The following is a 17,557-nucleotide window of genomic DNA, read 5'->3' on the forward strand; positions in this document are numbered from 1 at the left end:
GCGGCAAAAAGCTCCACAGAATCACCACTCTCTGGCTGAAGAAATTCCTCCTCATCTCTGTCTTAAAGGATTGTCCCTTTAGCCTGAGGTTGTATCCTCAGGGGGGAAAAAAAACTAGAACCAAAGTGTTTACTAATGTGTCTGCTTCCACCACCACCTCTGGCAGCGTGTTCCAGGCACCCACAACTCCTCTGCCTGGCAAAACTTCCCCCGTACATCTCCCTTAAACTTTCCCCCTCGCCTTAAACATGCGCCCCCCCCCCCTGTAATTGACACTTCCACCCTGGGGAAAAAGCCTCTGGCAAAGACAGGGTGGATAGTCAGAGTTGCTGTCTAACAGGGTATGATTAATAAAGTGGCTTAGGTTTTCTACTTCTGCACACTTAACCAGTCTGCCATTTTCTACTCTAAGATGGTTGAGACTGATGTGTGAGCAGGCCGAACACTTTGGAATTTTCAAAATGCCTGAATAACTCTTGTGGTTACATTGTTGCCTGAGGCATTATAGAAACCCTACAGTGCAGAAGGAGGCCATTCGGCCCATCGAGTCTGCACCGACCACAATCCCACCCAGGCCCTACCCCCCACCCTTATAACATCCTTTTGCCTTCAACAAAGGAAATCTCAACACCATAAGAGATTTTTGGACAATCTAGTAGCCTTCTACAAAGGAAAGTACACAGGAACAGGCCCTTCGGCCCTCCAAGCCTGTGCTGAACATGATGCCCAAACTTTAAAAAAACATCTGTCCTTGGTCCATATCCCCCTCCTCCCTCCCTATTCCTGGACCCATCCAGATGCCTCTTAAATGTTGCTAATGTGCCTGCTTCCACCACCTCCTCTTGCGGCACACTCTGTGTGCAAAACTTCCCCCGCACATCTCCCTTAAACTTTTCCCCCCTCACCTTGAACCTGTGCCCCCTTGTGATTGACACTTCCACCCTGAGAGAAAAGCCTCTGACTGTCCACCCTGTCTATGCTTCTCATAATTTTGTAGACCTCTATCAGGTCTGCCCTCCACCTCCGCCTTTGCAGTGAGAACAATCCTAGTTTATTCAACCTCTCCTCATAGCCAACACCCCCCCGAGAGACCAGGCAACATCCTGGTGAATCCTCTTTGCACTCTCTCCAAAGCTTCCACGTCCTTCTGGTAGTGTGACGACCAGAACAGCTATGCCAGAGGTTTCTTTTGCACCTGCCCTAGCCTTGAAAGGACTGTTCTCTGGTTACTTAATTACAAAGTCATTATATTCTTTGTGGGGGGGGGGGAAGAAGAGAGGGAGGAGAAGAGAGAGATAGAATATCGTGGGTGTATCCTTGAATTTGAATTTCAATGTTTTGGTGAGTGCCAAATAGAAATAAACTTGACCAATATGGGTTCTCTAATGATCTGAGGGAGCAAGTGTGCCCTTAATGTCTTGTGGGCTAGATGTGCCAACCTCAATCTCTAATCTCTGCTGAAACAGCTGATCTCAGCCGGAACACCTTTTGAAGTAATTGATTTCCCTTCTTCCAGAGGGGGAATGTGCCAGAATTCCTGCTTGCTAATGTCCTTGCTGGAAATTACTTGTCGGGTGTTAAGTGTGTACAGCTTGACTGAGATCGCCAATTAAGATGGCACTTTCCTGACCCTTCCAACTGAGGAGGATTTTGGAGATGAGAGTGGGAGAAATGGAACATGCTATCACTTGACGGTCTGGTAACTGATCCAGGGATCCCTTAACCCTTGGCATGACTGGTCAAAATGAACTGCAAGCTTGGAACTCTCTCTGTCAGAGCTGCCAGTTCCCTCATTGCAGTTTCACATCTTGTAGCTGAGGCTGGCTGACCAGGTTGACCACCTGTAGGATAACCTTTGACCTGCATCCTAGTTGCAGGTGTAAAGACATGGGAACAGATTGAGGGGGGGAAATGGTTGTTAACTGGTTTATTCTTGCCTCTTAATCTTGTCTCGCCTCGGTCTTAAAGTTCATGTTTTTACTCTGCTCTAAAATTCCCAGGGTGAAGCAGAGTTTGCACGTATAATGAGTATTGTGGCCCCCAACAACACTGAAGAGGTGTCATTCCAAGCCTTTATTGACTTCATGTCACGAGAGACAACAGACACTGATACAGCCGAACAAGTCATGGCCTCCTTCAAGATCCTGGCAGGAGACAAGGTAAGAAATTACAGGGAGCTGTGAACTCTGATCTGGAACATAATTCTATTGTAGAGTCCTTGATCAGCATTTGTATTCCTAATATTGAATGGCCTCTGTCTGCAACTTTGATATAACTCGAAGGCTTTACAGATGATGGGAAAGTAACAATCAGCAAAATGGACATCCCCCCCCCCCCCCCCCCCCGGACAAATGCAGGTTTTGTGAAAATACCACGCTTATCTTTTTTGTAAAGGCAGGTTCTACTGTCAATCTCCCGATTTCAGCTCGTCTCCATGTCAGTGAATCATTGCCATGCTGATTTATTAGCTGTTGCCTGAGAAACCAGATACGATCTGTAAGTGGAGTGCAAGTCCCTGCATTTGATTAAAGATATTCATGGGGCATGTTTGAGCCTGTATTGTCAGTCGATATCTTGTTCACCCCATTGGTTCACAGCAAAAAAAAAACATGCTCCAGTTGGGTGAATAGCTGAACCATAGCGACCAGGCAGGTCTGTGCTCAGTCAGCTGATTTTTGGCTCCCGGTATTGGTTACACAAAGACTGCCTCTGGCCTTGGCAACCCGGAGTTAGGGATTGGAAGGTTGGCCAAGATTCCCACTCGTTATCCTGCAATGACTGCCAGAAATCCACATTTTATGTATCCGCCTTGGACGCTTTGGCAATGAGATGCCCGTCACAAACCAAAGGAGAAGAGGCTGGAAAATCTCAGCAGGTCTGGCAGCATCTGTAAGGAGAGAAAAGAGCTGACGTTTCGAGTCCAAATCAGCCTTTGACAAAGCTTTGACCGCTTTGACAAAGGGTCGTCGGGACTCGAAACGTCAGTTCTTTTCTCTCCTTACAGATGCTGCCAGACCTGCTGAGATTTTCCAGCGTTTTCTCTTTTGGTTTCAGATTCCAGCATCCGCAGTAATTTGCTTTTATCCAGATGCCCGTCAAGCGTTTGGTGTGGAAATTTGTACGTACAGAGGGTGATCAACACTGGTGCAATGATTTAGCTGAAATAATTAAGCTATCCTAAAACACGGGACAACATTGGCCCAAAAGGAAAAGTTGAGATAAGAATCTAATGTGGTAATTTAATGCAAATAGCTGCTTCTGGGTTAGATGAATGTTAAAAATTCTGCTTTTACCGGAATACCAAACTTCCAAAGTCGTCTTGGGTTCACGTAGGAAGCCTAGCCACAGAAGAAATTCACCCTACAACCTGATATGGCCACCAATCTGCTAGTTTCTGTGGGGTGGCACAGTGGTTAACACTGCTGCCTTACAGCGCCAGGGACCTGGGTTCGATTCTAGCCTTGGGTGTCCATCTGCGTGAAGTCTGCACATTCTCTCTGCCTGCGATGATTTCCCCCAGGTGCTCCGGTTTCCTCCCATAGTCCAAAGGTGTGCAGGTTTGGTGGACTGGCTGTGCAAAATTACCCTGAGTGTCCAAAAGATGTGTAGCTTAGAGGGATTAGCCATGGTAAATATTCAGGGTTACAGGGATAGAGTGGGAGGTGGGCCTGGGTAAGATACTCTTTTGGAGAGTCAGTGCAGACTCGATGGGCCAAATAGCGGCCTCCTGCACTGTAGGGATTCTACATACAGCTTTCGACTTTCTGACAGAATCACTGGGTGGAGTGCTAGTTCTGGGGCTTAATGTGCCTAAATACCGTAAGCACCTTGACACTTTGTACTGATCAAAGCTTGTTGGGAGGATGGGGGAGGCAGAGAGTCTGAGGCAAGTGCAGCTTCAAAAAGAGATTTAATGGGAATTTCAAAACTAAAATGTCACTTAAAATGTACTCTCTTCCAGCCAAATAAAACCACCTGCTGCATTGCATAGCATAACTAATCCCAATGTCTCATTACCCATACGGAACATGCCATTCACTAGTTCCCCCTCAGGTTCTTGAATTCCCTTTTTCCAGGTTGCAGAACTCTGCTCAGAAACCTTTCTAGTCCAGAAGATCTGGGATTCACAGCAAGCACCGCTGTTTTGTTCCATGTCATTTTCGGACACCGTGTTTAATTCCTCTTCAATGGCTAATGTGGTTACGGTACCAGGTCAGAGAGTCTGAGATAAATCTAGCAAGCCATTCACTTTTTTAAAATTAAATACTTAGAAGGTGGCTCGCAAACCAGGGATGGGCAGGAATGTTGCTTTGACCATGTCTCGGAACAAATTTCACCAAAAGGTGCCCAGACGGCAGTATAGCTTGAAGCATAGAATCCCTACTAGGAGGAGGCCATTTGGCCCATCGAGCCTACACCACCAACAATCCCACCTGGGCCCTATCCCTGTAATCTGCGTATTTACCCTGCCAGACCACTTCAATTAAGGGTCAGTTTAACATGGCCAATCAACCTGACCGGCACATCTTAAAAATAAAGAACAATGAAAATTACAGCACAGGAACAGGCCCTTCGGCCCTCCAAGCCTGCACCGACCATGCTGCTCGACTGAACTAAAACCCCCTACCCTTCCGGGGACCGTATCCCTCTATTCCCATCCTATTCATGTATTCGTCAAGACACCCCTTAAGTCACTATTGTATCTGCTTCCACTACCTCCCCCGGCAGTGAGTTCCAGGCCCGCATCACCCTGTGTTTTTTTTTAAAAACTTGCCTCGTACATCTCCTTTAAAGCTTGCCCCTCGCACCTTAAACTTATGCCCCACCACCCTCCAGTAATTGACTCTTCCACCCTGGGAAAAAACTTCAGGCTATCCACTCTGTCCATGCTCCACATAATCTTGTAGACTTCGATCAGGTCGCCCTTCAACCTCTGTCGTTCCAGTGAGAACAAACCAAGTTTCTCCAACCTCTCCTCATAGAAGTTTTAAAGTTTATTTATCAGTTTCACAAGTAGGCTTACATTAACACTGCAATGAAGTTACTGTGAAAATCCCCCAGTCGCCACGCTCCAGCGCCTGTTCGGGTACACTGAGGGAGAATTTAGCACGGCCAATGCACCCTAACCAGCACGTCTTTCAGACTGTGGGAGGAAACCCACGCAGACACGGGGAGAACGTGGAGAATCCACACACACAGTGACCCAAGCCAGGAATCAAACTCGGGTCCCTGGTGCTGTGAGGTATTGCGGCTGATGCAGGCTTGATGAGCCAAATGGTCTCCTTCTGCACTGTAGGGATTCTATGCTCCAAGCTATACTGCTGCCCAGGCACCTGTTGGTTAAATTTGTTCCTAAACATGGTCAAAGCAACATTCTTGCCCATCCCTGGTTTGTGAGCCACCTTGTAAGTATCTAAAATTTTACAAGTGGTTGGCTCACTGTGCCACATGTTGTTGTTCTGGGGTTTTTAAAAAACTGGTGAGCATTTTGTGAATTTTCTTTTCTCTTTTCAGAGTTACATCACAGCAGAGGAGCTGCGTCGTGAGCTACCTCCCGATCAGGCGGAATACTGTATTGCCCGGATGGCTCCGTACAGAGGATCTGATGCAGTGCCTGGTGCTCTGGATTACATGTCCTTCTCCACAGCTTTGTATGGTGAAAGTGACCTGTAATCCCGTCTTTCCACAGCCAGCCCACTCTTTTATTACTCTCTCTCTCTCTCCCCCTCCCCTCCCCCCCCCCACCCTCACACGCGCGCGCGCTCTCTCTCCACCACCACCTAAAGTCAGTGCTATAAACAGCGTATTGGAGTTAGCACGTACATTTACTGAGGAACCTTTACCGTACATTCCATTGTGTGTCTTATATTACGACTTTTTCAGTCAGTCTTAAATCTATGCAAAAGTTTCCATTTTCTGTTTCTACACAGGGTGGTAATGTGGCAAACTTTTTTTCTGCGCAATGTTACAGCCACTTGGAGCATATCAACCGTTCATAAGTACCGCAGGAACTGTGTGAATCAGTCTGGGAATTTGGAGGTTTTGATTTTGAATTCTAAAAATTCCATAGGAAACTGGCTCCTTTGTATTTTTCCAAGTGTACTCTATACTGTAAAACTAAATATTTTTGTACTATAAATATTTAGTATTCCTGTTTTCACTCTTTCCCCCAACACAATTACAGATTGTGCGCTAAAGGTGAGCTGCTTCAATGAATGAATATTTTTGAAGCTATATTAAAAATTTGCACCAGATGGACCGTGTATGAATAGCACAAATATATTTTATCATTACGATACTTAGCTTTACAGTGTGGCATATGCTTGATCCCTCCACCCACCCCCCGGACTAGTAGTTCTTTTACAGTGGGGGGTTGGGTTACCTGGCGATTTTTTTTTTAAATTGAAATCATGGCTGATATAGTTTGCAATTTTTTTTTTCTTGGTTCAGTGTTCCAGCGTTGGTCCATCCTGCCCTCACTGTACAAAACCTGAGTAAAGCCATTAGAAAATTAAATGCCCCGAAGGCTCAGCGGATGCTCACTAAAGAGGCAGCCCTTAAATCTTTTTTTTTGTAAAATAAAAGAAACAAAAAAATATGAAAAATGGCTGGTGGTGGGTTTGAAGGCAGTAACCTGGTCAAGAGGTGTTCGTGGCATCCGAAATAATAACCAGGAGGGCGGCGGTTTCAGAGGGTCGTCGCAACCGCCCAAGGATGAGCTACTGCCTCGATATTGTTGCCCGTTCTTTATAGCTTATTAAAGTTTGACTTCATTTGCTGCCGTTGAAATGAGCTTAAGTACAGATGAGGCAGTGCTGTAGCATAACCAAAATTTGAAGTGGGACCAGAGGCTCTGGCACTACAGTAAGGAATGACTTAGGAGAGGAAACCAACCCTGGGTATCATTATAATAGGGCTTCTCCTTGTATCCTGTAGTACCAGTGAAATCATTGCTTCAGAATATTGCAGTCCTTCCCCTGGGAAATCCAAATCGTTACCATAAATTGATGCAAAAGGTTAAAAAAACAAGCACTAGTGATGGATGTAGATTTGCCCAAATCCAGACTGAATCCAATAAGTCTTCACTTTCCCCAGAAGCGTTAAAATACATCGGATTATCCACCGCGATCGAGAGACGCGCGTGCGCACCTCGGGGGGGGGGGGGGGTGGGGGGGGGGGGGGTCGGGAGTGAATTAGGAATCGGAAGTGGGGCGTGCTGTTGTACCCGTTTCAGAGTCGGCCGTAAATCAGGGAATCCGAGGGGTTTGAAAAGAACTTGTGCTGTTCCGAATGTTCATCCTAAAACTTAATTGAAATCATGTGGTTATAGAGCAAAACCAGTAAGTATTTGGTGGTGCGGGGGAAGGTGGGTGCAGCGACATATCAGTTCAACGTGAGTTTCTGTACATTGGGCACCCTGACAAATTTAAAATTCTGCATCGAGAGATTCACCAGCTCTCCCCCCCCCCCCCCCCCCAAACACACGCCCCCCCCCCCCCCCCCCCAACACACACACACACACACACACACACACACACACACAGATAGTCCAGTTGAGCGCAAAAATAGCACATTTATTTGAGGTAGAGAAAAGATATTTATCTCTTCATATTTAATCCTTTTTTTCTTGTACATACTGCAGTGACCATTAATTTGAATAAAAAGACTGCCTTTTTTTTTAAAAAAGAGTAAACAAAGCTGGACTTTTTTCTGTGAATGTACTGTTTTTGCAGAAACAAGTCCCTAGTTCGGGAGGGGCAAAAAAAAAAATAACAGGTGCTGTCATGGGTTTTGTTTTAATTCGTTTTTTTTCCCCCCCAATTCTCTTTTTGCTCCTGGGACCTACTCCACGTTGAATTATTGCTGAGAGACAGGCTGGCCTTGAGTTAGAGTAATAGCTGCAGTAATTTTGTTTTGGTGGTGATGGAGGGCTTATTTTCTATTTACATTAACATGGGGATTATTATACAGTATATAAAAGATATATCATCTGAAACACTTCCATGGACTGTAATTAATGCTTGATTTTAAGAGGAAAATAAATTGAATATGGTGAAATACATTCCAATGGACAAATGAGATTTTGTGGAATACTAGTGAGGAGACTTCTCTGAACATATTCTCTCTCCCATGCTGTTATAGCCTATATTACTGTTTCTGAGATGCGACAAGTGAGGGCTGCCTTTCTACGTTTGATTTAAGGGTGTTTTCACTTGGCCTCTGCTACCTTACCCTTATTTGGTGAAATAAATCATCAGTATTTTTGAGAAAGAAAAGGTTTTTGACTCTTGTTTCCTTTCGTGTGTTGCTGAACTTCCATTTTGCACTTTGCGAAACCTGCCTCTGGATCCAATCAGCTGTGGCTCGGTTGTACTTTGGAGCTGTGACCAATCACAGATGCAACACGAGCCGTTAATTTATATTTTCTTGTATTCTTTGTTGTTGCGGCTCATCGTTCGGGGCTACTCAGAAAGCAGTGTTTTCACTCCTCCCGGTGGAATATCTGATGCAGAATTGTGACTCTCCTGTTTGGAAAATTGTACTTGTTGATGGTAAGTGCTACCACATCATAATCATAGGCCGGAACGCTACCACCTCGCCCGCCACGGAATCGGAGCGGCTGAGAGTCCGACGATGGAAATCTCCATTCACGTCCAGGCGGGAATTTCCGGTCTCTCAAGGCTGTAAAATGGCGCTCATAGAATACCTGCGCTGTAGAAGAAGTTCATGATGTGGAGATGCCGGCGTTGGACTGGGGTAAACACAGTAAGAAGTTTAACAACACCAGGTTAAAGTCCAACAGGTTTATTTGGTAGCAAAAGCCACACAAGCTTTTGGAGCTCCAAGCCCCTTCTTCAGGTGAGTGGGAATTCTGTTCTCTTCCTGTTGGGGAGCACTTCAGCGGTTACGGGCATTCGGCCTCTGATATTCGGGTAAGCGTTCTCCAAGGCGGCCTTCACGACACATGACAGCGCAGAGTCACTGAGCAGAAACTGATAGCCAAGTTCCGCACACACGAGGACGGCCTCAACTGGGATATTGGGTTCATGTCACACTATTTGTAACCCCCACAGCCTGCCTGGACCTGCAAAGTTTCACTGGCTGTCTTGTCTGGAGACAATACACATCTTTTTAGCCTGTCTTGATGCTCTCTCCACTCATGTTCTTTGTAACTTAAAGACTTGATTAGCTGTAAGTATTCGCATTCCAACCATTATTCATGTAAATTGAGTTTGTGTCTTTATATGCCCTGTTTGTGAACAGAATTCCCACTCACCTGAAGGGGCTTGGAGCTCCGAAAGCTAGTGTGGCTTTTGCTACCAAATAAACCTGTTGGACTTTAACCTGGTGTTGTTAAACTTCTTACTGTAGAAGAAGGCCATTTGCCCCATCGGGAACCATTCTACCCAGGCCCTAGCCCTGTAACTCCCATGTATTTACCCTGCTAATCCCCCTGACACGAAGGGGCAATTTAGCACGGCCAATCCACCTAACCTGCACATCTTTGGAGTGTGGGAGGAAGCTGGAGGAAACCCTTGCAGACATGGGGAGAACGTGCAGACTCCACACAGACCTGAGGCCGGAATGAAACCTGGGTCCCTGGCGCTGTGAGGCAGCAGCGCTAACCACCGTGCCGCCCTTGCAGATCATGTGAGGGATGCTCCAGCATACAAATTACTTGTTTGTAAACCACAGCATTCTTGTATTTTAAAAGGTAACTTTTTTTTATAGTGAAGAATTCTTACCTGCTTCTGTTTCAATCTGCAATGTGCGTCCACATAGTTCTGAGATTTTGAGCATGCAGCTCTCTGGCCTCCAGATCCAGTAGCCATGCACCCAATACATATACACATTCGGAACAGGAGTTCAGCACCTTGAACCTGTTCTGCTGCTCAAGAGAATCAATTGCAACATGTTATACTTCCAAAATAAAGCTCTGCACATGTATGAGCTCCATGAAACTTGCCACGTAATTTTTAACATCGGTTGTTGTAAAGGCTGACTTGGTAAACTTGAATTTCATAAAAAAACAAAACAGCACAAGATTGCATGTAAATTTTAGTCCTAATAAATTTGAGTTTTATCATACTGAATGTTCCAACGGTTAACTAGTTGTTTTATTCTCCCAATTGCTTAGATTCTGTACACACCAATTAATATTCTTGGCACTTGGCTAAGGTTCCTACTGGTTATTGCCTTTTTCAGAAGAATCCAGTGACATTGGGTTTATTTTCAGGTACAAAAGTGAGGCTGGTACCTAGGTTTTCAATATTACATAGAATCGCTACATTGAGCCTGCACCTGCAACAATCCCAGCTGGGCCCTATCTATCCTGCTAGCTCCTCTGACACTTGAGGGGCGACTTAGCATAGCTAATCCACTTAACCCGCACATCTTTGGAATGTGGGAGGAAACCGGAGCATCCGAGGAAACCCACACAGACACGGGCAGAAACTCCACACAGATAGTGACCCAAGATGAGTGTCGAAACTGGGTCCCTGCCGCTGTGAGGCAGCAGTGCTGACCACCTATGCTATTTACACAGCATATCTGCATGGACTATTAAAGTGCAGTAAATGAATAAATGTTGACTGCATCCAATTTATATTTTCATTAGTTAGGCTGGAATCCAAATCCTTTCCCAGCTGATTTCCCTGAGGGTCGCAGGGTGCCAAGTTAGAGTGAATGAGCAAAACTAGCCATAATTTGGAAAAATTGCACGTTTGCTTTTAAAATGATTTCATAGTGCTAGGAAAGGCAAGGAAGGGGACATTGTGTTTAGTCCACCTTCCAGTCATGTGCTTCCATCATTGTCCCCCATGCAGTCACTCCTGTAGTTAGTGCCTTGCATTGGTGAGAGGGGAGGGGGGGGGGGGGCGGGGGAGAGCTTCCTTGATGAAGCATTTACAATTCTCTTCGGCCAGCAGTTCTGGGTGAATGATACACCACCGGCTTCTTGAGATCCTGACCCCTGTGGATTCCAGGCTTCAGCCAGACAGGTGTATAAAATCATGAGGGACATAGGGTGGACACAGTCTCTTTCCCAGGGTAGGAGCATTGAAAATTAGAGGGCATAGGTTTAAGGGAGAGGGGAAAGGGTTGAAAGGGACCTGAGGGGCAACTTCTTCACGCAGAGGGTGGTGCGTGTATGGAATGAGCTGCCAGAGAAAGTGGTTGAGGCCGGTTCAATAGCAACATTTAATAAGCATTTGGATAAGTACATGGATGGGAAAGGATTAGAGGGATATGGGCCAAACGTGGGCAATTGGGACTGACTGGGAGGGCAGCATAGACTGGTTGGGCCGAAGGGCCTGTTTCTGTGCTGTATTGTTCAATGACTGACTACTTCATATCACTGGCTGCAGTCATTACCAGGACACCAGCCCTATGGAATTCATCACCACAGGAAGTAGTTGATGCCAAGATGTATTCAAGGGGAGGCAAGATATTGCACTTTGGGGTGAATGGGAATCAAAGGTTAGGGGCGGGGGGGGGGCGGAGAAAGCAGGATTAGGCTATTGAATTGGACAATCAGCCATGATTGTAACGAATGGCGGAGCAGGTCGAATGGCTGCCTCCTCTCCTATGTTTTTTAAAAAGTTGGTTGTGAAGATAGCAGAGCTGATGGCCCCTCAAGCCACCTCTGCAATTCAATGTGATTGTGACTGATCTGTGCCACTTTCCCTGGCTACTTCCTTTCCTCTTTGACTCTGCCTTAAATATTGAATGATCCCTGCCTCTGCTATTCTCCGGGGAAGGAAAGACCCATGACCCTCTTGAGAGGGAAAAAAAATCTCCCCTTCTGTCCTAAATATTTTAAAACTCTGTCCCTCTCATTCTAGTCTCTTCCACAAGGGGAAACGTCCTCTCCGCATCCACACTGTCAAGCTCCTTTGGGGACTTTGTTTCAGTCAGATCACCCCCTCATTCATCTCCATTCCAATGGGTACAGGTCCAACCATGTTTACTGTGCGATTGCATTGAGATTTGCTAAGCACCCAGCTATAACTTTAATTGATTCCAGTGTTTTCCCTATGACAGATTTTAAAATAACTGGCCTGTAACTTCCTGCTTTGTGTCCTTCCTTGGAATAGAGGAGTCACATTTGATGGGGTGGCAGGGCGGCACAGTGGTTAGCATTGCTGCCTCTCAGCGCCAGGGACCAGGGTTCGATTCCCAGCTTGGGTCACTGTCTTGTGTGGAGTTTGCCCATTCTCCCTGTGTCTGCGTGGGTTTCCTCCGGGTGCTCCGGTTTCCTCCCACAGTCCAAATATGTGCAGGTTAGGTTGATTGACCATGCTAAATTGCCGCTTGGTGTCAGGGCGACTACCTGGGTAAATGTGTGGGGCTAGGGGATGGGGACTGGGTGGGATTGTGGTTGGTGCAGACTTGATGAGCCGAATGGCCTCCTGCACTGTAAGGATTCTATGATTTGCTGTTTTCCAATCTGATTTGGACTTTTCCAGAATTGATCAATTGAAACCAATGCATCTACAATCCGAGCAGCTACCACTAAGATTGTAGGATGAAGTCCATCAGAACCAGAGGCTTAGTTTACCAGTGCTTAGTTTTAATTTATGGGATGTTATTTGACTTGCAGAAGCCCTACCTTGCAAAAGGAGGCCATTCAGCCCATTGAGCCTGCACCAACAACTATCCCACCCAGGCCCTATCCCTGTAACCCCCCCACGTATTTACCCTGCTAATCCCCTGACACTAAGGGGCAATTTAGCATAGTCAGCCAACCTAACCCGCACATCTTTGGAGTTTGGGAGGAAACCAATGCAGACACGGGGAGAACATGCAAACTCCACACAGTCATCCGAGGTTGGAATCAAACCTGGGTTCCTGGAGATGAGGCAGCAGTGCTAACCACTGTGCCACCCTATCATTTGTATCCTATATCATGAAGACACAATATCTGTTTAATTCATTTACCTTTTCCTTTAAGTTCCAAGATTCCTTTGTGAGAGAATCAACACTCACCTTAGTTTTTAAACGCTTGTAGAAACTTATTTTTTTACATATTTTTTATTGACTCTGTGCTGTCCAATTGTCTGAGCTGCCATCTTGGGATTGTGCACTTTTTCTATCAATTAGACGTTATCTTCAACTTATGATGTGGAGATGTCGGCGTTGGTCCGGGGTGAGCACAGTAAGAAGTCTCACAACACCAAGTTAAAGCCCAACAGGTCTATTTGGAATCAGGAGCTTTCGGAGCGCTGCTCCTTCATCAGGTGAATGGACATTGCCACTCACCTGGTGAAGGAGCAGCCCTCCGAAAGCTTCTGATTCCAAATAAACCTGTTGAACTTTAACCTGGTGTTGTGAGACATCTTACGGTATCTTTAACTCAGTTAGCCACAGGTGGTTTGTGTCTTTTAGAGTCTTTGCGGATATTGGAGACCAATTATCTCTGCCTTGGCATTACTGTGGGACCTCCTCTGGACCCAGCACAGCCCTATCAGCTGCCTCATCGATGACCTTCCCTGAAGTCCTCAGTGCAACAAGACTTGGGCAATTCAGGTTTGGGCTGAAGATGACCAGTAACATTTGCACATCGTGGATCAGGTTAATGGCAATCTCTAAAGAGAGATGAACCATCTCCCCTTGACTTAATAGTATTACCATTGCTGAAACCCCCCACCATTAACATCCTGGGACTCACCATTGACTTAAACTGGACCAGGTATGTCTACATGAGCAGGTCAGAAGGTGCATGTTCTGCAGTGAGTAACTTGCTTCAGAATCTCACAGAATGGACAAAAAGGGCTGAATGGCCTCATTCTGTGCTGGATTTTGAAAGCAGTGTTCAATTAGTCCCACTCCCTCTGTAGCCCATGGTCACCAATGCTGAGAACAGCTTTCAATTCTATATTATTAGTTGAATTTAAATTCCACCAGCTACCCTGCTGAGATTTGAACCTGTGTTCCTGGAGCGTCAAGCCTGGGCCACTGGATCACTAGTCCAGTGACTTTAGTGACATGGGCAGCACAATGGTTAGCACTGCTGCCTCAAAGTGCCAGGGACCCGGGTTCGATTCCCAGCTTGGGTCAGTCACTCCGTGTGGAGTTTGCACATTCTCCCATGTGTCTCCGGAGGGTGGCGACTAGGGGATTTTCACAGTAACTTCATTGCAGTGTTAATGTAAAGACAACTTGTGACTAATAAATAAACTTTTTAAAACTTTAGTTTTATGACCACCTTCTTCCCCGTTCTGTTTTGCCTGCCAGCAGCGTACTCGATGCAGCTGTTGTACAGATCCCACTGCTGTTTGTAATTTTCAGCTTCAGATCTGAATGAATTGGGTGTGGTTTAGCAAAGGGCTGATAGAGTCGGGCCTGACCCAAATTTGGCAGTGTTGGAAAGGCTGCATTTGTAAAGTTTGACTGACTTCATTTGCATGACCTTATTAGGGTTGGCTACAGTGAAACCAGCCGTCTTCCTGAGACGTGAGCTTATTACTACAATGCTCACTGTGTTCGAATCTATTAAAAGGAGACGTGACACCTGTAAGAACCTCAGTTACACATAACATCAAGAGTGTTAGATGTCACAAAATTAATTTAGTGCCGAGTAATTAAGACAGGAAACCAGTTGCACGAGTTTTATACAATTGGGAGATGTATGAATAACTGTGGAAATGTCAGAGGAACATCCTAGCTTCTTTTCACTTTAATATCCACTGTGTAGTTTAATGTCTCTGCTTATCCTATTTCCTCTCGACGGTAGTCAAAGGTCCCATGATGAGTGGTTGCCAGGAAACCGCTGCCCACTGGGAGTGTTCAGTAACAAGGTTCAGTAACAGTAAGAAGTCTCACAACTCCAGGTTAAAGTCCAACAGTTTATTTGGTAGCACGAGCTTTCAGAGCGCTGTCCCTACTTCAGGTGAGTGCAGGATTTGGTTCACAAACCAGGCATATATAGACACAAACTCAATTACAAGATAATGGTTGGAATACGAGTCTTAACAGGTAATCAAGTCTTTACAGGTATAGGCAATGCAAGTGAAGAGAGGAGTTAAGTACAGTTTAAAGAGGTGCACTTTTTAAGGTGCACTCATCTAAAGATCCTGCACTCACCTGAAGAAGGAGTGACACTCCAAAAGCTCATGCTACCAATAAACCTGTTGGATTTTAACCTGGTGTTGTGAGACTTCTTACTGTGCCCACTCCAGTCCAATGCCGGCATCTCCACGTCAAGGTTCAGTGAGTAAACTCTGGCCTGGGGGGGACCGTCCAAATCTGCAGTCTCAGGCCACATTAGTGGAGTGCTGAGTCAGTGCTGAGTCAGTGCCAACTCGAGCATGAGGCTTGGGTTTTACCAACTAATAACTTGTAGGCCACTTGGCCCATTGTGTTCAATGCAGACTTCGCCACAGCAATCCAAAACTACCTCAGGAAGTAAGGAGGACAGTTGCATGTTGTTTTATTTCAAATTAAGTTGTGTTTCATTGAAATGTGAAGGCGTGCTGGATTCTTGTTTCACTCCAGAAAATTCTGCTCATGTCTGAATCACTTAACTTTCTGCAATCCTCTACTTCCCCCAACCTGCCAAATCCAATACCATCTAGAAGGGCCAGGGCAACAGACCCTGTCTACACCAATGGGGATGAAGTAGAAATGGTTGAGAGGTTCAAGTTTTTAGGTGTCCAGATCACCAACAAAGTGTCCTGGTCTCCCCCCCCCCCTCCTGCCATGCTGACACTATAGTTAAGAAAGCCCACCAACGTCTCTACTTTCTCAGGAGACTAAGGAAATTTGGCATATCAGCTACAACTCTCACCAGCTTTTCTATGGTGCATCTGTTAACCATTCTTTCTGGATGTATCACAGCTTGGTATGGCTCCTCTGCCCAAGACAGCAAGAAACTACTAAAGGTTGTGAATGTAGCCCAATCCATCACGCAAACCAGTCTCTCATCTATTGACTCTGTCTACACTTCCCGCTGCCTCGAAAGTAGCCAGCATAATTAAGGATCACACATACCCTGGACATACTCTTCCTCCTCCTTCCATCGGGAAAAGGATACAAAAGTCTGAGGTCACGTACCAACTGACTCAAGAACAGCTCTTTCCCTGCTGCCATCAGACTTTTGAATGGACCTACCTCACATTAAGTTGATCTTTCTCTACACCCTAGCTATGACTATAACACTACATTCTGCACTCTCTCCTTTCCTTCTCTATGAACGGTATGCTTTGTCTGTATAGTGCGCAAGAAACGATACTTTTCACTGTATACTCATAGAAATCATAGAAACCCTACAGTACAGAAAGAGGACATTCGGCCCATCAAGTCTGCACCGACCACAATCCCACCCAGACCCTACTCCCATATCCCCACATATTTTACCCACTAATCCCTCTAACCTACGCATCTCAGGATACCAAGGGCAATTTTAACATGGCCAATCAACCTAACCCGCACATCTTTGGACTGTGGGAGGAAACCAGAGCACCCGGAGGAAACCCACGCAGACACGAGGAGAATGTGCAAACTCCACACAGACAGTGACCCGAGCCGGGAATCGAACCCGGGACCCTGGAGCTGTGAAGCAGCAGTGCTAACCACTGTGCTACCGTGCTGCCCTGATACATGTGACAATAAATGAAAATCAAGCAGAGACGTGCCACCACCTGGAAGTTCTCCAAGTCACCCACCGTCCTGACTTGGAAATATATCGGCCGTTCCTTCACTGTCGCTGGGTCAAAATCCTGGAATTCCCTTCCTAACAGCACTGTGGGCGTACCTACACCACATGAACTGCAGCGGGTTCAAGAAGGCAGCTCACCAGCACCTTCTGATAGGACGCTAGGGTGCTGGCCTAGCCAGTGACACCGACGTCCTGTAAAGTCTGAGCACTCCTAATCGAATTTGGTCCTACGTAATGTCTCAAATTTCAAATTAAATTCTTGTGCTTGTGGTGGATTCTTACTGGTTGAAGTGTCGAGATCTCGGAGCATCAGAGGACACACTGATGGGTCTGAACGCTATGCCTATAATAGACATTGGTCTTTCTTTCAATGTGCAGCCTGGCAGTAAAATGTTCATTTCATGTGGAATGTTATTGGCCCCAATCGCAACGAGCGGCAATCCCATTATCTCTGCTCACTCTCGTGTGACGGTTGTATTGGGAGTTACGACAGTGAGATCTCAGTTTTAGATCTTCCCTGCCCCCTGGGTATGAGCCTGATTTGCATGTTTGCTTGGATTTAAATATAATTAAATGGCTTTATGCCATTGCATTCCGCACCATGAAATGCAACCCCCACCCCCCTGTCCACCCACCCCCCAGCGACATAGCGGCAGGACAGAGTGATTCGCGACTTGTTTTCGAAAACCAGTTGTGTTGACTGCCAGGGGTTGTGGGCCAAGGCTGGGTTGTGGGCCAAGGCTGGGCATTGTCCCTGGCACTGCCCCTGAGGTGGGCATTGATGGGTGACCTTCCTCCAATCATAGAATCCTACAGTGCAGGAGGAGGCCATTCGGCCCATCAAGTCTGCACTGACCACGATCCCACCCAGCCCCTATTCCCATAACCCCATGCATTTAA

The 17,557-nt window shown here is 46.1% G+C and overlaps 1 protein-coding gene across 3 annotated transcripts in view; it reads left to right on the forward strand.

Annotated features, from left to right (window-relative positions):
• Nucleotides 1-6,153, forward strand: part of LOC144511461 (alpha-actinin-1-like) — a 104,912-nt gene extending 98,759 nt beyond the window's left edge. For all 3 annotated transcript variants that reach the window (XM_078241837.1, XM_078241840.1, XM_078241838.1), the window contains 2 exons: nucleotides 2,001-2,159; nucleotides 5,515-6,153. In XM_078241837.1, the coding sequence (XP_078097963.1) occupies nucleotides 2,001-2,159; nucleotides 5,515-5,673 (318 nt within the window). In that variant the 3' untranslated portion in view covers nucleotides 5,674-6,153. The remainder of the gene's footprint in view (nucleotides 1-2,000; nucleotides 2,160-5,514) is intronic.
• Nucleotides 6,154-17,557: the final 11,404 nt, after the last annotated feature.

The sequence above is a fragment of the Mustelus asterias genome, chromosome 24 (genome assembly GCF_964213995.1).
Source record: "Mustelus asterias chromosome 24, sMusAst1.hap1.1, whole genome shotgun sequence".
Classification (NCBI taxonomy): domain Eukaryota; kingdom Metazoa; phylum Chordata; class Chondrichthyes; order Carcharhiniformes; family Triakidae; genus Mustelus; species Mustelus asterias.